General features: G+C 53.5%; 2 protein-coding genes across 10 annotated transcripts; one reads left to right on the top strand and one right to left on the bottom strand.

Moving 5' to 3' along the window:
* The first annotated feature begins 320 nt into the window (after positions 1 to 320).
* SLC2A11 (solute carrier family 2 member 11) lies at positions 321 to 17,130 on the top strand. Of its 7 annotated transcripts, none has more exons than XM_079762871.1 (13): positions 321 to 866; positions 1,257 to 1,372; positions 4,751 to 4,849; positions 7,963 to 8,123; positions 8,975 to 9,099; positions 11,014 to 11,143; positions 12,116 to 12,264; positions 14,966 to 15,153; positions 15,275 to 15,385; positions 15,987 to 16,088; positions 16,159 to 16,234; positions 16,443 to 16,570; positions 16,790 to 17,130. In XM_079762871.1, the coding sequence occupies exons 2-13, from the start codon at positions 1,331 to 1,333 to the stop codon at positions 16,988 to 16,990; spliced, it is 1,512 nt and encodes a 503-aa protein (XP_079618997.1). In that variant the 5' UTR covers positions 321 to 866; positions 1,257 to 1,330; the 3' UTR covers positions 16,991 to 17,130. The 7 variants fall into 7 exon arrangements, with proteins under 7 accessions (XP_079618997.1, XP_079618996.1, XP_079618995.1 ...); XM_079762870.1 differs by having other exon boundaries at positions 321 to 934; XM_079762875.1 differs by lacking the exon at positions 321 to 866 and adding an exon at positions 5,482 to 5,734 and having other exon boundaries at positions 1,354 to 1,372.
* Positions 17,131 to 17,707: 577 nt separating this feature from the next.
* On the bottom strand, positions 17,708 to 24,220 carry SNRNP35 (small nuclear ribonucleoprotein U11/U12 subunit 35). 3 transcript variants are annotated; one of them, XM_079762880.1, is made up of 2 exons: positions 24,071 to 24,220; positions 17,708 to 21,027 (listed from the first exon to the last, which is right to left on the bottom strand). In XM_079762880.1, exon 2 carries the CDS (start codon positions 21,022 to 21,024, stop codon positions 20,284 to 20,286), a length of 741 nt encoding a protein of 246 aa, XP_079619006.1. In that variant the 5' UTR covers positions 21,025 to 21,027; positions 24,071 to 24,220; the 3' UTR covers positions 17,708 to 20,283. The 3 variants fall into 3 exon arrangements, with proteins under 3 accessions (XP_079619006.1, XP_079619007.1, XP_079619008.1); XM_079762881.1 differs by having other exon boundaries at positions 24,066 to 24,177; XM_079762882.1 differs by lacking the exon at positions 24,071 to 24,220 and adding an exon at positions 21,396 to 24,039.
* Positions 24,221 to 24,329: the final 109 nt, after the last annotated feature.

Raw genomic sequence — 24,329 nt, 5'->3', positions numbered from 1 at the left:
AATCGAACCCGAGACCCTTCAGTCCGCAGGCCAAGGCTCTATCCACTGAGCCAAACCGGTCAGGGCTCCACTAATTTTTTAAAAATACACTTTTATTGATTTTGGAGAGAGGGAGAGAGATAAACATCAATAATGAGAGAGAATCATTGATCAGCTGCCTCCTGCACTCCCTCCTGGGGATCAAGCCTGAAACCCTGGGCATGTGACCTCCTGGTTCATAGGTTGACACTCAACCACTGAGCCAGACCAGCCAGACTCTCCACCAATTTCTGAGAAAGAACACACAATAGTTGTTCTGAAACAATAAATAAGATATTCGCAGCTGAAACCAACCACGTGTTCATACAACATTATGAGCAAGTTGCGTTTACCCCAAGAATTCAAGGATAGTTTGCCATTAGAAACTCCACGGACATCACTGAGCTCATAAAGAACACCCTCATGGTAAGATATCAGCGCTGGCTAACTGCATGCTTTCTAAAATCCAGGGCGCAGCGAGAATCAAACACACACGAAGCAGGAGCCGCGGAGCCGCTGCGGGACCCATTCGGGTGCATGTCCAGGGTATGTCCGCCCCAGGCTTTGCTGGCTTCCTAAGGTTACTGTACCGGCTGCGTTTCCATGGCCACGAGGAGTATCTTGGGCAAGTCTGCTTTCGGCTTGGCCTGATTCCATGCTGGGCCTGAGGAAGCAAAGATTAATCCAGCGCAGCGAACCCCGTGGCTCCACACCTCGGAGCGCGTCGGGACCGAGGCCGGACCGGCCTCCCACGTAATAAATCTCCTGGCGGCAACCCGAGCCGGGTCCTCCGCATTCACAGCCGCCGGCTCTGCCCGGACGGACCGATGTCAGTGCTCCAGAGCCCGGTGGGTCTGCCTGCGGCCCTCCTCGGTCGTCCCCTCCTCGGGGGAGAGGGGTGGACGAGCGGAACTGGGTGAGCGGGGGGGGGGGGGGGGGGGGTGTCTGCTTAGCATCAAGGGCTGGGCCCTCAGCAAGCGGCCCGGGGACAGGGCCTCCCGGGGAGAGGGGACTTGGGGACGCCCGATCCGGATAAAAGGGAGCCGGGCCGAGGGGCTGGGAGGGAGGGAGGCAGGGACCTCCCCGGAGGCCGCGGCGGGGGAGGGGGACGAGGAGCCAGGGCCGGATTTCGGGCGAGTCTGCAGCGGCGGTGATCTGAGCCCTCGGCTGCGACCAGCGGGGACGAATGCAGGGGCTCGGCCGGGGTACCTCGGACCAGAACCCCTTCCGGTCTGCAGAGGGGGGGCCCCAGGCTCGGCTGAGTAAGGAGGAGCGAGTGGCCTTTCCACCTCAGCGCGGCGCCAAGGGAGGGATGGAAGACGAACAGGAGCCGCCCCTACAGCCTCGGACGCAGGTGACCTGCCGGCGGGACACCCCCGCCCCTCGATGCTCTGCGCCCCCTGCGCGTGCACCTCGGCCGCGCGCGCCTGCAGCCTTCCACTCCCCGACCCTCTCGACACGCACTGCGCTTGCGCGTCCGCCTCGGCTGCGGTGATGAGTTGCACTTCTCAAGGCCCCACTGCGCATGCGCCTCCGCCTGGCTCCGCGGCGCTCCCGGCTTCCCGCGGGAATGGTTCGCACCGCCCTCCCTCTGCGCGCGCGCGCTCCCCCCGCGCCGCGACCGCGCTTGCTTCCCTCGCGGGGCAAAGCCCACCCCGCAGGCCTCTCTTCTCCTGAATGCGGGAGGAATGTGTACGTGCCCGATGCCCTCCTGCGATCTGGAAAGGTCGGCATTCCAAACCCCGCCTGGCCCTGGCGTGTCAGATGAGGAATTGCAGCTCGGCGTGAACTGCACAGGCGTAGCCACTCTGGAAGGCTTGACGGAGACGTCAGACGTACAAAAACTGTCTCGTGCTTGCTTGTACAGTGGAGTTAGGTGTGTGGGCTCAGAAGAGCATGCAGGTGTTCGTGCGCAGGTATGGCCTGGGGGCTAGTGCAGGGTTGCATGTGGTCACACATCTGCAGGACCTGCGGACCCCAGCCGCCCAGGCTAGCATCCCTCGTGATGCCTGCGCTATCTTGTGTCCTCACGCAGGCCAGACACGCCCCGGTTTGACTGTTTCCCATCCTCACCTCTCTCCCCAACCTTCATCTCCTCCATCTCCGATAAAACCCTGTCTTGCCCTGCTTCACAGAGAGAATGGGGGGCAGCCCACACCGCTCATCTCTGGGTTTCCCCCAACCTGCACTGATTTCCATGAGCTCTCTGCATGGGGCTTCCCCTCATCTCCTTTAAGTCTATGCAGATGTCACCTTCTCGGGGCAAACACCCCCTCTCACCTTCTCTGCTTCCTGTCTCAGTCGCCCCAGCTGGCATACTATACACTTTGCTTGTTCATTTTGTTACTGCCTGTCTCCCACACTGGAAGAAAAGCTCCGTGAGGTCACAGATTTTGTCTCTTTTGTTCACTGCTATATCCCCAGCACCCAGAGCAGTAGGTTTATGGTCCATAATAGGGAGGCAAGAAATATTTGTTCACTGAATTAATCATCACCATCATAGTTAGTGTCTGGTTGCTTTTCATGACCAGCCATGGCTCTAAGCCAAGCATGTCAAACTCAAAGGCTAACAGGGGCCACATAAACAAGGTTTAAGTTTATGTGGGCTTGCCCTAGCTGGTTTGGCTCAGTGGATAGAACATCAGCCTATGGGCTGAAGGGTCCCAGGTTCGACTCCAGCCAAGGGCACATGCCTGGGTTGCAGGCTCGGTCCCCAGTGGGGGGCGTGCAGGGGCAGCCAATCAATGATACCCTCTCATCATTGATGTTTCTATCCTTTCTCTCCCCCTTCCTCTCTGAAATCAATAAAAATATATAGTAAAAAAAGTTTATGTGGGCCGCAAAAAAACAAAAGCTTCCATTTTCATAGAAACGTAGGTTTATTTCGATAGAGACATGCTGAAGACAAAGGGCTGAGATAAATGAGTCATTGTTAACATAAAATAATAGAACATTTAAATAAAAATTAATATTTTTTTCGAACATTAACTTACCAGACATCGAATAACTGCCCAAATTAATAAGCGTGACGCAAATAAACCTATTTTTCTTGTTCTCCGAAAGTGAAGTATTTCCTGTTGCGCACACCAAACAAGTCAGTACAAGACTAATGACGTGGCCATTGGCTGTTAAAATATTCGCTGCTAGTGTTAGTGGAGAGAAATGGTGCCCCTGCGTGTAAGGTGCGTAAGGGAAATGAATGCAACACAAATCAGTCATTAGTGAATGTTGTAGTTCGTTATTAATAATTATGTATAACAGGATGTTGTAAAAATTAAGTTACGACATTTTTATTAAAATGCTTCCTACATACCGTTATATTGGCTGGGCCGCAAAAATATTCGTTGTGGGCCACATGCGGCCCGCGGGCTGCGAGTTTGACATGCTTGCTCTAGGCCAGGGGTCCTCAAACTTTTTAAACAGGGGGCCAGTTGGAGGGCCGGACTATAGTTTAAAAAAAAACTATGAACAAATTCCTATGCACACTGCACATATCTTATTTTGAAGTAAAAAAACAAAATGGCAAAAACACCCGCATGTGGCCCGCGGGCCGTAGTTTGAGGACGCTTGCTCTAGGCCGTCTCCACCAACCATCTCCGTGGACTAAACCATTTCTTGCTGCCTTGGAGACCTGCCAGCATCTCCTGCCACATGGGCTCACTTGTCTTCATCAGGCATTGTGTCTCTTGCAGCCCGTCTGGGGCTGTGATGTGACTACAGTGAGACGAACCCCCTGGGTCCTCACCTGGCTTCCTCCTGTAGCTTCCAGCTTGGGAGGAAGTTACGTAGGCCTTATAGGAGCTGAGGGCAGGCAGGGTGCCTATCATGGAGCTGTGTGCAGACCTGAGGCAAGATCTCTGGCAGAATCCTGCCCTCTGGAGCCACTCCTCCCCTCCCTCACCTCTCCTCCCACCACTCCCCACACAGTATCTCGCCAAATGGTGAATGCATGCTTGTCTCTTCCCTGGCTGTATCTGTCCTCGGCACAGTGCCTGGATGGGGCAGGCACTTAGAAATGGACTGATGAATGAATAAGTAGTCCTCGGGAAATTCTTCAGAAACTCTTTTAGCCAAATATCCTTCTGCCATAAACTCTACTTATTTTTTTTTAATATATGTTCATTGATATTTTACAGAGAGGAAGGGAGAGGGAGAGAGAGTTAGAAACATCAATGAGAGAGAAAGATCGATCAGCTGCCTCCTGCACATCCCCTACTGGGGATGTGCCCGCAACCAAGGTACATGCCCTTGACCGGAATCGAACCTGGGACCCTTCAGTCCGCAGGCCGACGCTCTATCCACTGAGCCAAACCAGTTAGGGCAAACTCTACTTGTTTAAAAAATAAAATAAATTTGATTTGTAGCACTTTAAATTTGCAGACGAATTTGCCAAAACAAGAAAGGCAGTATGAATTACTGGGAAAAGATCAATGACTTGATTTTTATACAGTCAGCTACTTTGTGAGTGCCTAGGAAGACAGCTGAGGGAAGCAGTTCCCGGTTATACCTTGGAGGAGTAGAGAGCTTTCAGCATACACTGAGTTTTCAGAGCAGAAGACTGGGTGGGGTTCTGCTCTCTGCCAGCCACGTGGCCTGGGTGACTCCTCTCCTCTGTCCTCGGTTTCCATTGTCTGGTTCACACGCATTGCAGTGTTCTAATTGGTAGGTTCTGGTCCTGGGAGGGCGGTGGAGGCTGTTGCGACTCACTCCGTGTCCTCCCTTCTCTCCTTAGACTCAGGGCAGGGTCCTGCTCCAGACCATCTGTGCAGCCGGCATTGGTGGGACTTTTCAATTTGGCTATAACCTCTCCATCATCAATGCCCCAACCGTGGTACGTACCTCCTGTGCCTGCGATCACCCGCTGAGTGGGTGCTGGGTGAGGGCTGACAGGTGTCCCCAGCGGTGTTCAGGCCAGCATCCACTTGGTGGCACTTTCTCCCACACATCCGCCCCCACTGGGATGTCCCACAGGTACTTGGGGTTCAAATCCAGCTCTGCACCCTCCCCCTTCAGCGGCCCTCCTCCTGAACCCCTGACGACTCCACCGTCCGCCCAGGGACCAGCGGTCAGCCTTTACTCTGACACAACTCCTTCTTAACTACCGCTAGCATCCAGCCATTTCTCCCCATGTCTCTGCCAGGACCCCGGTTCAGACCCTCTCTCTCCTGTCTGGATTGCTGGCCCAGCCTCCTCACTGGTCTCCCTGCCTTCAGCTTCTCCCCTTCTCAATCCCCTCAAGTCTGATCAAGCCCAGAACATTCTGTCTTCCTAGTGCCTATAGGAATAAGGACAGACACAGCCCAGAAATCCAAGGCCTCCTGGGATCAGAGCCTGTTCATGGCTCCCCCCTTCATTGCCCAGCCCCACTACCAAGCAGGTTATGCAGCCTCCTGAATGCACACAGCCCTTCCTAGACCCTCCTTTTGCTGAGAAGCCCTCTCTCTCCACCCCCTCCCCTCACAGAAGCCCCTCAGGAACCACCCAAATGCCATCACCTTCCTGACGCCTTCCCTCACCAACCCCACGCTGGACGTCTCCCCTCCCTCCTCCGCCCTCGGTGTGGCTGTCAGCACGCGGGCTGTGTGTTGGTTGTCTGGGGCCCATCTCTTCCTCCTGCTGGCTTGCTCTCAGTGTTGGACCATCTGTGAGTCCCCAGCAGCTGCTGCTGGCCTGGCCCCTGTCGATGTTCATTTTGGGCCTGTGGAAGGATGAGTCGGTGAGCCCCAGTGATAGAAGCCTCCTCTGACTTGCTTAAGTAAGAAGGGCAAGTGTCCTGTCACTTTGCTGGGGAAGATGTGGGGCTACAAACCGTGTGTTGGAGGGGGGAGGAGAAGAGCTGCAGGAACCAGGCCCTAGGACGGAACTGGGGCTCTCCTGTCCCTGCCTGGCCTCATCCTCTACCCAGTGACAAGACAGCAGCTGTCACCAGACTCATTTTTTTTTAATATTTTTTTTTATTGATTTCAGAGAGGAAGGGAGAGGGAGACAGAAACATCAATGATGAGAGAGAATCATTAATTGGCTGCCTCCTGCACGCCCCCTACTGGGGATCAAGCCCGCAACCTGGGCATGTGCCCTGATCAAGAATCAAACCCTGGCCAAGAATTGAACCCTGACCTCCTAGTTCATAGGTCGATGCCCAACCATTGAGCTACACTGGCCAGGCCAGACTCACTTTATATCAGCTGGGAATCCCCAAATAAAAGTCCTCCCTGGTAGCTCTCCACAGAGAGGCCTGGGAAGAGTGATTAACTGGCTTGGATCATATGCCCACCCCTAGACCAATCATGTGGTGAGGAGGGCAGACCACTTCCATTGGCTACATCTGGGTCAGGTGACCACCAATCCTATAAAATGAAAGGGTATTATGCAAATAGACCAAACGGCAGAACAACTGAACAACCAATCAAAGCATAATATGCTAATGATATGCTAAGTCTGTTCAACTGCTCACTATGACATTCACTGACCAGCAGGGGCAGATGCTCCGGTAGGTTAGCTTGCTGCTGGGGTCCGGCTGATCTCGGGACTGAGTGAGATGGACTGGACATGCCCTGGAACCTTTCCACGGTCCCTCCCCGACCCGATCCTGCACCGGTGGGGTCCCTCAGCCTGGCCTGCGCCCTCTTGAAATTGAGGACCCCTCGGGGGATGTCGCAGAGCCAGTTTCAGCCCGATTCTGCAGGCCACTCCCCTTGGGAGGGCGCCAGATGCGGGGCTCATGGCTGGTGAGCGCTGCTGCAGCGCCAGCCTCTCCAGATCGGGACTGATCGGGTGCGAGCCCGCGGCAGGCACAGTGGGGCCGGGATGAGCGGGAGCGGCAGGTAGGAGCTGCAGGCGGTGTGGACTGCGGGTTTCAGCCCGATCCCTGCAGGCCACCCAGAGGGACCCCACCCGTGCACGAATTCGTGCACCGGGCCTCCAGTAGGGGCTATAACTGACAATGGAAGAGAACGCCTCCAAAGGAAGAAGTGGGTAGCAGAAGCCCGGGCTGGGAGTACCTTCTGGGCAGAAACAATTCTAGCCGCCAGCCTCTTAAAGAAAGGAAGAACTGCTGGCTTCAGAAAGGGAGGTCTGAACCAGCTGCATTTGTTGATTTGCTCGCTCAACAAGGATGTGAATGCCCACCAGTGCAGACTTACTTGCGGGCACTCTCACGTCTTGTCTCCTGTGAGCCATCACTAGGCCCCCACCCCCACCCCATGGGACTTTCTTGGCCTCGGAACCTCGGAGCCTCCCCTCCCTCACTGAATGGTCACTCCTGAGGAGTTCCCGTCAAGGTTGGCTCTTCTGGGCAGGTCCTTCCTCCAGGGGGGACCTAGTGGGTACCAGGCCCAACACTAAATCCACTGCCCTCCTGACTTCCTCCCTCACATCTGGGTGGGAGGCCTAAGACCCGCCAGACACCGACATTTCGTCTCTACCCAAGGGAAGCGGGTGTCGGGGTCTTTCCCAAGCACCGGCATTCCTAACCACGTGGCCTCTGTCCAGTTCCCTGAGTGGCAGCTCTGGGGGTGGGGCTCCGGGGTGTCTGAACCACCTGGCAGCAGCCCTGACCTGTGGCTCAGGCGGTGGGCAAGGCATTTCACCTCTTTGGGCCTAATTCCCAGTCTTACCCATGAACAGAGCCATGTGTTCTCACGGACGAGTACTTGCCGCAGTTGGGGCCCAAGGAGACACGCAGCGCACTCCAGAGAAGTCGAGTAGGGTTAGACACCACAAAGGACTGAGTGGGGCGCCGAGAGCACACGGGCCAGAGGGAGTGCAGTCCTAGCAATGCAGACTTAGTAGCACAGGACGGGGGGTCATGTGGCGCAGAGCCCCTTGAAAGCGACGGTGACCTTTGGCCTCCTGCTCTGTCTGTAGTTTCATTCTCCCTGGGGGGAGAAGGCCTAGCGCGTGTAGTCCCCGCCCTGGGAGGCTGACTGGCATCTCTGTCCACAGCACATTCAAGAATTCACCAATCAGACGTGGCAGGCGAGGACTGGCCAGCCACTGCCTGACCACCTGATCCTGATCATGTGGTCCCTCATCGTGTCTCTGTACCCCCTGGGGGGCCTCTTCGGAGCGCTGCTGGCAGGGCCCCTGGCCGTGATGCTGGGAAGGTAAGTGCTTCCTGTGTACCCCCAGTGACCTTTACGGAGGGTCGCCCCGGTCTGCAGGCCGAGGAATGTGGGGGAAGGGAGGTACCTGGCAGGCCCAGCCTCCCACTCTGCCTGTAGTTTCACCATGAGAGTCACAGTTCCAAGCGGATTTGGCCGAGGGAGGAGTCCGCTGTGTGAGAGGGAGGACTCCCCGTTCCACATTTGCCAACAAATGCCATTTGTAAACAGTAGCCTCATTTCCCCCTTTGGGCCTCATTTCCCCCTTTGTAGCCAATCTGTTCTTTCTTTTGTTTTAAATATATTTTTTATTGATTTCAGAGAGGATGGGAGAGGGAGAGAGAGATAGGAACATCAACGGTGAGAGAGAAACATTGATCGGCTGCCTCCCGTACACCCCACACTGGGGATCGAGCCCACAACCCAGGCATGTGCTCTGACCAGGAATCGAACTGTGACCTCCTGGTTCATAGGTTGACACTCAACCACTGAGCCACGCCAGTAGGGCTATTGGTCCCTTCTTTTTACAAAGGAGTTTGAGGAGATGGGTACTTAATCTGAGGAATAAAGCCATATATTTGAATCTGTCACTTCAAGCTATGGGACAGGCAGGAAGGAGAATGGTTTGAAGTGCGTTGGGGCTTACCACGTGTGACCCAGGTACAATGGCTGGTGATCACTTCCCCCCAGTCGCTTCGAGCCCTTAGCACAGTTCACACACACACACACACACACACACACACACACACAGACACGGTCTGATTAGGGCTGGCTGGGGTTGCAAAGGGGGGTCCCCAGGGATCGTCCCTCCGGACTGACCTGAGCCTCTCTTGCCGGTGTCCCACTCCCCCAAGGAAGAAGTCCCTCCTGGTGAACAACGTCTTTGTGGTGGCCGCGGCGATCCTGTTTGGCTTCAGCCACAGAGCAGGCTCCTTCGAGATGATCATGCTGGGACGGCTGCTCGTGGGAGTCAGCGCAGGTATGGGGGGGGGGGGGCATCTTACCTGCCTCCCCGTTCCTGCTCATTCATTTATTCTCTTCATTCATTCATTTATTCTCTTTATCCATTGATTGACTTTTCACTCATGCCTACCTTAACTTTGCAAAATGATTAAGTATGGTTTATCTTAAAAGGCTCATATAACTAGACATGGAGAGTGGATACAGGAAAATAAAAAATGTTGTATAGGGATGTGAGGACAAACATTCCCAGACCTACACTAACAGGGGTCCTGTGTTTGAGTAACGCGCCGAGTAGACATAAGCTTCCTGGCGGCCAAGGTGAAAAGGCATCTAAGATGAGTTCTCTGATCTTCCAGACAGAGGCAGAATAGCCTGTTAGGGGCTCCTCAGTTTTGGGGGGGGGGGGGCCTGTCATGTGAGGGAGCAGAATTTTGAGCACATCCATCTGGGCTCTTAGGGGTTCCCATCAGCAAATCCCCTCTTGACCCCCTACTGTGTAAACGGCCAGGTATAAATGTCTATATTAGGGATCTAGTCCAGTAAAACAAAGTATGTAAAAATGTAGTGGCTTAAAGCAGCCAACGTTCATCGTCTGATGGTTCCTGTGGGTTGGGACCTGGGAGTGTCTTAGCCGGGTGGCTCCGGCTGGGCCCTCTGGAGGCTGGGGTCACGCTGTCAGGCAGGGATGCAGTCACTGAGGGTTTGACGAGGCTGGAGGATCTGCTTCCAGGATGACTGTGGGCAGGGGTCTCACCCGCGGTGGCTGGTTTCCTCCAGCGTAAGTGATCAAAGAGAAAGAAGAGTATGTGTATGTGTGTATGCTCAAGGAGGGAGTCCCAATTTTAAAAAAATATACAGTATATTTTATTGACTTCAGAGAGGAAGGGAGAGGGAGAGAGAGAGAAACATCAATGATGAGAGAGAATCATTGATCGGCTGCCTCCTGCACGCCCCCTACTGGGGATTGAGCCTGCAACCCAGGCATGTGCCCTGACCGAGAATAGCACCATGACCTTCATAGGTCGATGCTCAACCACTGAGTCACCCCGGCTGGGCTGTTTTTTATGTCCTAATCTCAGAAGTCATACCCGGTTAGTTTTGCCACGGTCTGCTTGTGAGCAGTGAGTCACTAGGAACAGCCCACACTCCAGGGAAAAGGAACTCGGCCAGACGTTGTCTGTGTGCCCCGAGGACGAGGACCCAGCACAAAGGCGAGGTCCCTACCTGTTTGGAGGGAGAGCAGGGCCCCTCGGAGGCTTTGGCCATCGACGCATCACCTTCTTCCCAGCTCCCTGCACCCAGTGCTCAGAGGGACGCAGGCCCTTGATGAGACCCGGTTCCTGATCCCAGGCCAGGCAGGGAGGGACCGGCACTCCCAGAAGGTGGTGATGCTCAGATACTGGCCTCCTAGCGTTGGGCAGCGGTCGCCATCTGGGGTGGGCAGGGGGAGCGCTGTCCAGTTCCGTTTCCCCGCTGGTTGCCTGGGTGCCCGGTGTCTCTGGAGAAGTCAGGACGAGGTGAGCGCGACAGCCGTAGTGGTCAGTGACACTGTCACTGTGAGAGCCCCCCTTCTCCCACCGCCCCCTTCTCCCACCGCCCGCTCAGCCCCCTGGGAGCCCTTTACATTAATCCCAGTGACAGGGTCTAGAGAGATTCGATGACCAGAGTGGGACTGTGGCGAGGGAACAGGATGGGGCTGATCTGAGAAAGACTTCTTTCCATCTCAGAGGTCCTGGGGGCAGGGGTGGGGGAGACCTGGGGTCCTGCTGGCCCTACAGCAGGTGGGGGGGGGGCTCTAAGCGTACGGGGTGAGGGAGCAGCTCTGTGCCAGGATCCAGTAGATGAGGTGCCAGGAGGTGGGGAGGCAGGCCCGGGCATTGCGGGGAGGGGGTCCAGCCTGCGGTCTGACTGTCCGCGTGCACACGGCCAGGTGTGAGCATGAGCATCCAGCCCATGTACCTGGGGGAGAGTGCCCCCAAGGAGTTCCGAGGAGCCGTGGCCATGACCTCAGCCATCTTCACCGCCCTGGGGATCGTGATGGGACAAGTGGTGGGACTCAGGTAAGCGCCCCCCATGGGCCAGGAAAAGCCCTTCTTTGCCTAGACTCCTCCCCACCTATGACGTAGATTAGGCTGACATACTCCCTCACATCTGGTTGGATCACATGCCTACCCCTAGACCAATCATGTGGTGAGGCTACATCTGGGTCAGGTGACCACCAATCCTATATAATAACCCTATATAATAAAAGGGTAATATGCAAATAGGCCGAACGGCAGAACAATCAAATAACCAGTCAAAGTGTAATATGCTAATGATATGCTAAGGCAGTGGTCAGCAAACTCATTAGTCAACAGAGCCAAATATCAACAGTACAACAATTAAAATTTCTTTTGAGAGCGAAAACCAACTTATGCGCATGGGCCACGAAGTTTCAATCGCACTGTAGGTGCGCGCCCACATGTGGTATTTTGTGGAAGAGCCACACTCAAGGGGCCAAAGAGCCGCATGTGGCTCGCGAGCCGCAGTTTGCCGACCACTGTGCTAAGGCATATCATTGCTTCTTTCTATTGCAAAGTGAATACAAAGGCAGTGAAACCTGTCCACTTCCATCCCTCGGTACACAAAACGGGCCTCAGTGAGCCACACTTCAGTGTGAATCACACTTCTCATCCTCTCCAGATCAGGAAGCGGAAAGCAGGTCTTTACAGACAGGAGGGGGGAGGTCTGGGCTTTTGAAGGGGAGCATGTCTTGGTCATTCCAGAAAAGAGAGGAGAAGGCAAAGCCTGGCGTCCTGGGAAAGGAGTTGTTAGGGAGAAGGTGGGGCCACGGCCCTGCCCGGGCTGGGGTCCCTACCTGGTGGGAGGGGGCTTGGTGTCCAGGCCCCGAGCTGGTTAGGAAGAAGCACAGAGCCATGCAGACCCTCTGCCCTCAAAGGGCAGGCAGGCAAGTTGGGGGGTGGGGAGCAGGTGGATACGGGGCGGGGCTCTGGCCAGGAGGTGTCTGGCTGGCCTCTCCTCTGCCTCTCCAGGGAGCTCCTGGGTGGCCGGCAGGCCTGGCCCCTGCTGCTGGCCAGCTGCCTGGTGCCTGGGGTGCTGCAGCTGGCCTCCCTGCCCCTGCTCCCCGAGAGCCCGCGCTACCTCCTCATTGACCGTGGCGACACTGAGGCCTGCCTGGCAGGTGAGTCCCTGACCTCGGGTCCCTAGACCACTCTCGACCACTGGGCGCGTCTGCTCAGAGCATGTGGGTTCCCTTTTCTCGGGGAAAGGTTGTCCCTCTCTGTGCCATCTGCCAGTCCCTTCTGAACCCCAGGGCGGTGCAGGGAAAGCTCCCACACACACGCAGAATGAAATGCCAGGTAGGACTTCACTGGCCCAAGGCCAGCGGGTGCTGACGGCCTTACTCATTCGCTGTGTCCAAGGTCATGATGCCCCAGGAACGGTCCCCACATCTTTGGCTTAAAACACAACCACACACAATTCACCATAGCTAAGATTTGGAAACAGCCTAGGTGCCCGTCAGCAGATGACTGGATCAGAAAACTGTGGTACATCTACACAATGGAATACTATGCTGCCATAAAAAAGAAGGCATTCTCTTTTTTTTTTAATTGATTTTTTGCAGAGAGGAAGGGAGAGGGATAGAGAGTTAGAAACATTGATGAGAGAGAAACATCAATCAGCTGCCTCTTGCACACCCCCTACTGGGGATATACCCGCAACCAAGGTACATGCCCTTGACCGGAATCGAACCTGGGACCCTTGAGTCTGCAGGCCGATGCTCTATCTACTGAGCCAAACCGGTTAGGGCAAAAGAAGGAATTCTTACCATTTGCAGCAGCATGGATGGAATTGGAGAACATTATGCTAAGTGGAATAAGCCAGTCAATGAAAGAAAAATACCACATGATCTCACTCATTTATGGATAATAAAGAACATTATAAACTGATGAACGAAAAGATAGATACAGAGACAGTAAAGCATCAAACAGACTGTAAAATTACAGGGGGAAAGTTAGGGAGAGTGGGGGGAGATAAGAGATCAACCGAAGGACTTGTATGCATGCATATAAGCATAACCAATGGACGCAAAACTCGGGGGGGTGAGGGCATGTATGGGAATGGGTTGGGGGGACAATGGTAAGATATATACACATATAATACCTTAATAAGAAATTTAAAAAAAAAACACACAACCACGTACCCCAACCAGGTGGCTCAGTTGGTTGAAGCGTCATCCCATACACCAAAACGGTTGCAGGTTCAATTCGATTCTGGTCACGGAGGCAACCGATCAAAGCCTTTCTCTCTCTCTCTCTCTCTCTCTCTCTCTCTCTCTCTCTCTCTCTCCCCCCCCCCCTCTCTCTCCCCCTTCCTCTCTCTCTAAAAATTAATAGACATATCCTCGGGTAAGGATTAAAAACAACAATCATTTACTTTACTTTCTACTCATTGACTCACTGGGCTGGCTGCCCTGGGCTGGTGTCAGAGGCAGCTGAGGATGGGCCAGTCCAGGCTGGTCTGGGCTGGGGCCGTTCAGCTCTGCTGCACATGCCTCTCTCTCTCTCTGTGAGTCTGTCTCTCTTTCTCTCTTTAAAAATGTGTTTATAGGGGACTCTTCCCCCTCCCTACACGGGAGTCAGTTCTGTGGGACTCTCCCCCCCACCACCACCATGTGGGAGTCTGTACTTGTTCTTCAACAAATCTTCATCTTTGCTATTAAAAAAAAAAAAAAAGTGTTTATAGCCCTCGCTGGTTTGGCTCAGTGGATAGAGTGTCAACCTATGGACTGAAGGGTCCCGGGTTTGATTCCGGTTAAGGGCACGTGTCCGGGTTGCCAGCTTGATCCTCAGTAGGAGGCATGCAGGAGGCAGCCGATCGATAATTCTCTCTCATCATTGATGTTTCTATCTCTCTTTCCCTCTTCCCTCCTCTCTGAAATCAATAAAAATATACTTTAAAAAAAAAAAAGAAAAGAAAAAGAAAGAGGTTTGTTTTTGTTTGTTTTTATTAAACTAACCTAGCAAATTTGGAATAAGTTAAATTTAATTACAATTTGTTCCCTCTGAAGGTCTTTTTGTGCTCATGTCTTTTTTTTTTTTTTTCAATCCTTACCCGAGGATATCTTTCCATTGATTTTTAGAGAGTGGAAGAGAGAAAGACAGAGAGAAATATCGATGTGAGAGAAACACATGTATTGGTTGCCTCCTGCACGAGCCCCCGACCAGGGCCCGAGCAGGGGAGGAGCCTGCAACCCAGGTACGTGCTTGCATTTGTCCGGCCTCCTCACCATTCTCTGTCTGGTCCTGGAACCAATCCCGTAAGTCACAGGTCTTAGTTACGGCGGCACCCGCTCCCTGTACCAGTTTATTGATCCGCTCTCTATTTCTGCCTAACAATCGCTGCACCTCAGCGGCCAACCGCAGAAGCAGCTGGGTAGCTCGAGCCTCTGGCCGATGTGGGGCTGGCTCTGGCTGGTGGCTCTGCCCCTTTCGGTCACTCATGCAGGTCTACTGGGCATCGGCCGATCTGTGCCGTACCAGCTGGGCCATCTCGGCTCCTTCTGGGACCCTTGGGCCAGCCGAGCGCGTTTTTAGGATGATGGCGAAGTAGAAATGAGCCGGGTCCCCGAAGGCGTGGGCTGGGACAGGGCCCTGCCCTCCCTACGGACTCATCCAGTCGCTGCGTTTTGTTGGATGGATCCACCGAGTCCCCAGGTCCTACAGTCCTTTCTGGTCCATGACAGGACCAGGAAGGTCATCCCATCTGACCTCCCGGGGCCCAGAGAGAGGGGGGGGGGGGAGTTGGGGAGAGGAAGCTCATTGTGGGGGACCAAAGAGAGGCCAGGGGAACGAGAGCTCAGCACCCCCTCTCTGTCCCAGCGCTGCAGCGGCTGCGAGGCACTGCGGACCTGGCGTCCGAGCTGGCGGAGCTGGAGGAGGAGCGGGCGGCCTGCCAGGGCCTGCGAGCGTGGCGCCCCTGGGAGCTGTTCCAGGACCGCACCCTGCGGAGGCAGGTGGTGAGCCTCGTAGTCCTGGGCAGCGCCATGGAGCTCTGCGGGAACGACTCGGTGAGATCCCCCGCCCCTGCCTCCCCGCCTCCCCCCGGACTGTGTGCTGCAGAACCCTGGGAGCCACGGGCGGCTGCAGGGAGCCAGTGCCCCAGAGCCGGCCCTGTGCGCGCCTCCCCAGATGTACGCCTATGCGTCCTCCGTGTTCGGAGAGGCGGGAGTCCCCCAGGAGAAGGTCCAGTATGCCATCATCGGGACCGGCTGCTGCGAGCTGCTCACAGCATGTATCAGCGTGAGTCTGGCTCTGGGGGGGCCTCCCCCAGCCCAGTGGAAGAGGGGGGACCGGGGGGTGCTCAGTCCTCTTCTTTCAGCCATTTCCCACTCCAGGCCACTCTGTTAAAATACGGGGAGTTAGCCAGCACTTATGGAGCACCTACTATTTGCTGGGCACTCAAACCACTATTTTGAGATGAGGGAACTCAGTGAAGTTGGGTGGCTATGGGAAATGAATTTCTTGTTGTTGTTTTTTTTTAATATATTTTATTGATTTTATACAGAGAGGAAGGGAGAGGGATAGAGAGTTAGAAACATCGATGAGAGAGAAACATCGATCAGCTGCCTCTTGCACACCCCCCACTGGGGATGTGCCCGCAACCAAGGTACATGTCCTCGACCGGAATCGAACCGGGGACCTTTCAGTCCGCAGGCCGACGCTCCATCCACTGAGCCACACCGGTGTCGGCCGGAAATGAATTTCTTAATCAACCGAAGCAATAAACTGCTCCCTGCCCCACCATCCGCTTCCTCGTGAGGCCTCTCGCCACTGCTCCCCCCAAACCCAGGGGACCGTGGCCCAGGGTCCCAGGCAGTTACCGAGGCCCTTTCCTTCGCAGTGCATGGTCATTGAGAGGGTAGGCCGGCGGGTGTTGCTCATCGGGGGTTACTGCCTGATGACCTGCTGGGGGAGCATCTTCACCGCGGCCCTGTGCCTGCAGGTAGCTGGCAGGGTGAGGAGGGTGGCTGGGTGCCGGCCGATCCCCACCTCACCCCAGCCCCCTGCTGCAGAGCTCCTTCCCCTGGATGCCCTACCTGGCCATGTCCTGCATCTTTGCCTTCATCCTCAGCTTTGGCATCGGCCCCGGTGAGTGGGCTCAAGGGACTCTGGGCTTTGGGACTTGCTGAAGGAGCGTGGGCACCTGGGTGAAGGAGGGGTGGGTGTGAATGCAGTATCACCCGCATGCCCCACCCCCACCTGTACCGAAGCTCCTGGGAGAACACCAAGGGGTCCCCACTGCCACATCTGGGGACTTTCCCTGGCTGGCAGCCCCCTGTCCCCCCCCTCCTTGCAGCTGGAGTGACAGGGATCCTGGCCACGGAGCTGTTTGACCAGATGGCCCGGCCTGCTGCCTACATGGTCTGCGGGGCGCTCATGTGGACCATGCTCTTCCTGGTTGGGCTGGGGTTCCCCTTCATCATGGTAGGCCTGCCCCTCCCCCCAGGGGGAGCTGCCTTAGGTTTTGTCCCTGTCCGCATGAGAACCCCAGTGGGAGGGCTCCACCCCAGGAGACGGAGCCTGAAGGGGATGGGGCTGAGCTAAGAAAGGAAGACAAGTCCCTCTTTCAGAGCTGGCATGGGGCCTTGCATCTTGGGGCCGAACGGAGCCACACTGGGTCTCAGGGTCTCTTTTAACCTCTAGGAGGCACTGTCCTACTTCCTCTATGTGCCTTTCCTCGTTGTCTGTGTCTGTGGGGCCACCTACACGGGCTTCTTCCTTCCTGAGACCAAGGGCAAGACCTTCCTGGAGATCTCCGAAGAACTGCACCGACTCAACTTCCCCGGGCGGAGCCAGGGCCCCACGTGGAGGGGCCCGAAGGTCACCCAGTCCACAGAGCTGTAGCCCCCCCACCCCCCGTGGCGGCTGGGGCCCCGATCTCACTTCCGCTCGGCCCTTTGCTTCCTCTCCATTTACTAGCTCCTGTATTGGTTCATTTAATGAGTGCTTATTAAATGAGCACCTACTGTGCGCAGGAACGGTGCCAGGTGCCTAGCAATAGTGGTGAGCCAGAGAGATGGGATCCTGGGCCTCTTGGTGTTCCCCACCCACAGGCCGTTAACAAACAGGAAACCAATAAAAGCGTAACTACAAACTCAGGGAAATGCAGTGGAAGAAAAATACAGGTTGTGAAAGGTGTGTATAGCCCGGGGGTGGAGGTGCAGGTGGGGCTGACCTAGTTTGAGGGGCATGCATGGTCAGAAAAGGATTTTCTGAAGAATTGATTTTTTTTTTTTTTAATGAACTTTATTGGCTCTGGCTGGGAAGCTCAGTTGGTTCAAGTGTCGTCCTGATACGCCAAAGTTGTGGGTTCGATCCCCGGTCAGAGCACATACAAGAATCAACCAATGAATGCATAAATAAGTGGAACAACAAATTGATGTTTCTCTCTCTCTGAAACTCAATAAAGAAATAAAATTAAAATCAACTTTATTGAGGTATAATTTGCGTATAATAAAATGTATCCACATTAAGTATACATTTGATGAGTTTTGACAGATTTATCCACCCATGAAACCACCAAACCCCAGCAATCAAGGTAGAACATTCACATCCCCCCAAAATCTCCCTTTGCAATCAATAACCCACCCCTTCCCAGCCCCAAGCAACCACTGACCTGTTTTCTGTCACTATAGCCCAGATTGGCCTTTTCTATATTGAATTTGACATAAATCCATGCTGTATGCATGCATTGCTCCAGATAAAGTTTTAAAAATTCATGCAGGTTGTTGCATGTATTAATATATATTCCTTGGTATTTCTGAGTACTATTCCACTGTATGGATATATAACACAATTTGCTTATCCGTTTACCTGCTGGTGGACTTTGAGCTGTTTCTGATTCGTGGCCACCATGAATAAAACTGCTGTGAACATTCCTGCACAGGCTGTTGTGTAGACAATGTTTTCATTTCTTTTGGGTAAATTGCTGAGTCTAATAATGAAGGTTGCCCGGCCAGAGTGACTCAGTAGGTTGATGGCTGTCCTGTGCACTGAAAGGTTGCTGGTTCGATTCCCAGTCGGGGCACATACCTGGGTTTCAGGTTCAATCACTGGTTGGGGCACATACAAAAGGCAACCGATCGATGTTCTCTCTCTCTCTCTCTCTCTCTCTCTCTCACCGCCTCCCCTCCCTTCCTTCCTCTCTATAAGCATGTCCTTGGGTGAGGATTAAAAAACACACACACACACACACAATAATGAAGGTATGTTTAGCTGTAGAAAAAACTTTTTCAAAGTGATTATACTGTTGGACATTCCCACTGGCAATGTGTGAGAATTCCACATGTTCCAAATCCTTATCAGCACTTGGTACTGGCAATCTTTTTAATTGAGTCCTTCTAGTGAATGCATAACGGTGTCTCATTGTGGTTTAACTGAGGTATTTCCCTGATGACTCACAATGTTGAGCATCTTTTCATCTGCTCAGTATGCCCATTCATCTATCTTCTCTTGTGAAGAATCTCTTCAAATATTTTGTCTATTATATTTTTTAAGATTTCATTTTTTTAGAGCAGTTTTAAGTTCCCAGCAAATTTGAAAGGTACAGAGATTTCCCATATGCCTCCTGCATGCCCCCCCCCAGCACCTCCCCCATTATCAACATCTCCCACCAGAGTGGGACAATTGTTACAATCAATGAACCTACATAGCACTGTCACCCAAAGTCTATAATGCACACCAGGGTTCACTTTTGGGGTTGTAGAGTCTATGGGTTTGGACAAATGTCTAATTCTATGTACCCACCATAAGGTACCACACAGAGTGGTTTCACTGCCCTAAAAAGCCTGTGTTCTGCCTGTGGCGGGGGGTTGGAGGGAGGGTGCCAGCCTCAGAGCTGGTTATTGTGAGACAGGGAGAGCCTGGGCTAGGCCCCTGGGGGGATGGTACGTCCCCTGTGAGAGAGGAGCTCCCTCCCCCACTTGGCCTTCTTTTGGGTCTCAGCTGGGCCAACCTCCTGACCCAGAGCTGGTTAGGAAGAGGCATAGGACAGGCAGCGCCTCTGCCCTCAGGGGGACAGGGAGGCAGGGGCAGGGCATTTGCAAGGAGGCATCTGGCCCAGTCTCTCCTGTCTCCCAGGTAGCTCCTGGGTGGCCCCTATTTTCTGGCCGGCCGCCTGTGCCTGGGTGCTCCAGCGGGCCTCTGCTCTTCTTCCTCAAGAGCCTAGGAGACCTCCTCATTGTCGGTGGAGACCCCAAGGCTTGCCTGGAAGACACCTTCAGGTATGGCGGGGTGGGGGGCACCAGCGGGGGTGATGACCCCCCAGGTCTTCTTCCACTATGACTAGAGGGGGCTGGGGTATTTTTGCTTGTCTCTGCTGAGACTTACCACTTTCAGTGCAAAGGACACAGGGACTGGGGCCAGGGGCCAGGGGCTGCTGGGTTGTTTTGGCAGGAAGGAGTGATGTGGTTAGCATGAAGTCTCTGGAAATTTCCCCCAGATTCACTTTTCTATCCCATTTTTATTTCAATTCAGCAACTCCTTGCACTATAGACGTAAGGATGGAAAACATACAACATATTCTGACCAGATCCGTGTTCCCAGGAGTCCCAGGTCAATACAAATAATTTGGGGCCATCACCTCTTTCTGCCAGGCCCTCAAAATGGTCATTTCTAATGGATGGGAGAAAATAAAATTCTCAAAACCAATCTCCTAAGGCCGAACGAAAGACCGGTGGCTCCTTGCACACACCCTTCGGTACGGAGGCTGGCGGGTACAAAGTTGTTTCTCAAGCTCATTAAATAACGTGCCCGCAGAACTCGAAGATGAAGAAGAGAAATTCATGACATCGGTGTGTTCCGCTTGAACCTGGGTTTCAGATTAGAAAGGAAACTTGCCCAAACTGCCTTATCATCAGTAAGTATGTTTGTTCTTAAATATTTTTTAATTGATTTTTTAGAGAGGAAGGGAGGAAGAGAAACATCGATCACCCCGGGCATGTGGCCTGACCAGGATTCGAACCAGCACCTTTCAGTGCACGGGACGACGCCCAACTGACTGCGCCACCTGAGCCAGAGCATCACCAGGGAGCTTTCTTTAGCACTGGTGACCTTTGTATAAAGGCAATGCAGACCTCTCTGTGCTTTTACTTCTGTTCCACCTCCTTTTGGGCTCTGCTGGTGGCGGTGCGGAGCCTCTACTTACTTCTGTCCCTCCGCTCCCTCCCCTTGGCCCTGTCCTCTCTGAAATCCCTCTCTCTCTCCCAGTCACTTCCAGGCCACGCCCTGGCTGGCTCTCGTTCCTGCCGCCTCTTCTCCCTGCCCCGGTCATGGTCTCGCTCCCTTGTCCTCGACTCCCAGTATCTCTCTCGGGATCGGGATCGCTCCCTCTTTTCCCTCTTTCCCTCTCGATACTGATCGCCTTTAATAACGGGCAAATTAATGGGTTTTCGGAAAGGCCGATCCCGCCCCCCAAATCTCAGTTGCCCAGATTCCTTTTTCCCCCCCAGCCCCCCTCCAAGCCGCCGGGGGATCCACCCCTTGAGAGTCCTTTCCAGTTCGTAGTCCACAAATATCTCGTGCTGGTCGATGACCAGGCCGTCGGCGTCCCGGTAGGCTTTGAGCAGGGAACGCTCCTCTTTGTACTCGATGAAAGCGTAGCCCTTGGAAAAGCCCGTGACCAAGTCCCTCACCAGCCGAAGCCGCCGGATGTCCCCGTAGCGGGAAAATACCTCCTTTAACTTCTCCTCTTTGGTCTGCAAGTTTAGCCTTGCCACGAACAAGGTGAGGAGGGGGTCCCCCGTGACGCCTTTGTTGGGGGTGTATTGCGCCAGCATTGCCCTCCAGACTGCGCGGTCGTGGGGGTCCTCATCCGTGCCGTCGATGCTGCCAGCTTTAAGGGGGTCATACTCCTTGGCGATGGGCATCCAATCGTTCATGTTCTAGGAAGGACCACAGCAAGCATTTATGTAGCACCTACTGTGCGCTACTCATTTGATCCTTACAACAACCCCGTGCAGCAGGCACCATCATTCACCTTCTTTAATAGGGAAGGGAGTGGATTCCCAGAGGCTGAGGCCTTCCAGTTAGAAAGTGGGGGAGACAGCATCAGAGCCAGGCAGTGGGGCTCTGAGAAGCTCTCCCCCACACTCCCCCACCGCCCCTCCCAGGAGGAGGCAGAGGGCCACCTCACCTGAGTTTGAGATATGTATTATCCTCCAGCTTAACCACCACAGGGAACTTACTAACTCCAGGAACTAACTGTAACGTAGAGAATGAATCAAAATCGAGGATCAAAAGCCAGGCTCACCTTTTAGAGACTTTAAAATGGTCAGGAAAACCAGCCTGGGAACCGCTACAGAAATGTCATTTTTAAAAACTTGACTACCAAGGCCCTGGCCAGTGTGGCTCAGTTGGTTGAGCATCAAAACATGCACTGAGAGGTCACTGGTGTGCAGGAAGCAGCTGCTAGATGTTTCTCCCTCTCTCTCTAAAATCAATAAAAACAATTTTTAAAAAACTTTTTGAACTCTACTACCAAGAATTCCAAACATACCAATGTGGAGCATGGCATAACTTTCCACGAATTCCTTGCCTGGCTTCCACTTTGACCAACATGGGGCCGGCCTTGTTTGCTTTATGCTTCCACTCACATCACCACTCCCCGATGATTCTGAAGCAAATTCTAGACGTTTACATCACTCATCTGCAAACATTTCATCTGCATCACTACAAGATAAAGGCTTCTTTCAAAAGCCAAACTACAAGGGAAAACGGTGCTTGGAATGCAGCGTTTCGCATCTGTCGGTGCGCAGACAGCAAAGCTAAAACAACAGTCACCCAGCGGTGGGCTCTTCGGGTCAAAGGAATAGGAGATTTCTTCCCAGGTCCCTAGCTGACAGATAACCTGCTTGTGCCTTGGAGCACAAGAGCTGGTTGCAATGATCATTTTAGTCCAGCAAGCACACTGCAATTGTCATTCACCCCAATACATGACCATTGTTTTTGAAAGTGGGTGGGAAAATGCAAGTCTGACACCTGATCATCGATTCATGAGAACCTGCTGGAATAATGCAGTGCTTGCCAACGTTTCAGACACTGCTGCTAACCATGTGACCACCTCTGTAAGTCTTTAGAGCCACTGCTGAAATGTTACTTCAAACCCAGGGCGCTTTGCTAAGAGCACCTTCCCGTCACACTTGTTAAAATGATACCTATAATGTTCCCCTCCTTCTCACATTTCCCTCCAGAATCCTTTTGCTTTTCTTCTTCTTCAGTTCATGGGTTATTTAGAAGGAGTGATTGTTTGGCAGGTACACTGTGGAACCTTCCCCCAATAAAAAGCCAAACACCCTCAGAATAAAATCCAAAGTCAACAGACTCAAGCCCCCTGACCCTCGCTTAGCCTATCACCATATTCCACTGCAAAACCTATTCTACCCAGGATTGCGCCTCGTGCCTTGAATGTGCCCGAGTTCCCCAGCCCATGACTCTGTCGGCGCAATTTCCTCTGCTGGGAATATTCTCTTCCTTCCCGCCTCCCACATCTCCACCTTGGACATTCCACGCCCAGCTCCCAGCCTCCACCCCATCAAGCAAATTTGCCTCTCCCACAGCTCACCTAGCTCCTCGGTCAGACCCAACACTTTTTTGCCCCCAACGCACAGTAAACGCTTTTCAGTCTAAGATGTGCCTCCCTTCATCTCGATCTTAGGACCCTTCCCGGTGTATGCCGGGGAACTGAACCAACTGCAATCATAATTCACTGAACTTCTTTTGGTCCAAATCAGATGAAAAGGACCACTTCATTGAGGACTGAGAGGCGGGACGTGACGCTGTCACTACTTTGTAAAAGGAGGGCTTTGTATATCCGTCATCATTAACAGGCCACTTTGGAGGAGGCACCTCGGGAATCCTCATCATAAAAGGCTGGTAAACAGCTGGAGCTACGAAGGCGCACCGGACACAGGTCAGGCGATTTCATCTGGGCCCGGGCTCGGCCGCTAAGGCACTTCACCTCTTTTCCCTCTGGTGGCTGGAATTTCTCCACACGTGAAGAAGAAGAAAAAAGATACCACTATGTTGTTGGAATCTCTGCTCTCCTATTCTCTACATCAATTCTACTGGCCCTCAAATTCTTAGATCCTAACCTCCATCACAAGGTTGCAGGGGGAAAAACAAAGACCATTATAACTATGGTTAAGTTGTATTTGAACCCTCAGGAGTTTTAGATTCGTCATTATTTCATAAATGGGGATAGGATGTGAGAGATGAATGGTGTCATGTGGAGGCGGGTGGGGCAGTTAACCGTTATAGATAAAGGCGTGGAAAGTGAAAAAAGAGCATGAGACTGGGAATCAGGAACACCCAGGTTTAAGACCTCGTCCTATGTTGGGCAAAATGTAAATCATCTGTAAAATGTAGCTAAAAAAAAATAAAATAAAATAAAATGTAGCTAAACACCACTTCACCGGCGAAGATTAGATAAATATCTCTGAAACTGCTTTACAATTATAAATTATTATACAAATGACGTTATTATTAAGCAATGAAAGCACTTCTGTCCTCACTGAGTCTGAGAGCACAACATTCCCGCGCTTCCCACCCAGGAGGACTGAAGGCGGGACCCGCAGTCCTGCCGAGCATGCGCAGTGGCGCCGAGCATGCGCAGTGGCACGCAGACGCTAAGGCGGAAGTGTCCCTGGAAAGGCCTGTACCCCTCAAACCCCAAAACGCCTCCGCCTTGGCCGTCGGCCCCTCACCTTCCGGGTGGACGTAGAGAGGAAAGGGCAATCTTTCCAACCCAGCTATCGCCCCAGCTCCTCTAGACACAACCCCGAAAGATCTCCCGCTTTGCCAGGTTCCAACATGGCGGCCCACACGCGCGCGGACCGGCCGTGCAGTCGGAATTAACTAAGTCCTTCCCGCCAGGTGGGCGCCGCTCCCGCCACGCCGCTCCCGCCACGCCGCTCCCACACACCTCACCTAGGCTCGGGCTCCCTCTCCCACGGACACCGGCGCCGGGATCCTAAGGATGGAAGATTCTCGGTGCCGCCTCCGACCGGACCTTTATATTGGCAACAGCAGATTCGTCACGGGCGCCGTTTCCGCTTTTGCTTTTGTTAGAAAAAATATATATAATCCCTTGTGTTGAGCATCGAAGGCGTATTATTTACGAACAGAATGAAATATCTAATATTTTTTTCCCCCACGAAGACAAGACCTGTTCAGTTGCACCGTTGAG

The sequence above is a fragment of the Cnephaeus nilssonii genome (genome assembly GCF_951640355.1).
Source record: "Cnephaeus nilssonii genome assembly, chromosome: 22".
Lineage (NCBI taxonomy): Eukaryota > Metazoa > Chordata > Mammalia > Chiroptera > Vespertilionidae > Cnephaeus > Cnephaeus nilssonii.
The sequence above is the reverse complement of the archived record's forward strand: the minus strand, read 5'-3'. Positions and strand labels throughout refer to the sequence as shown.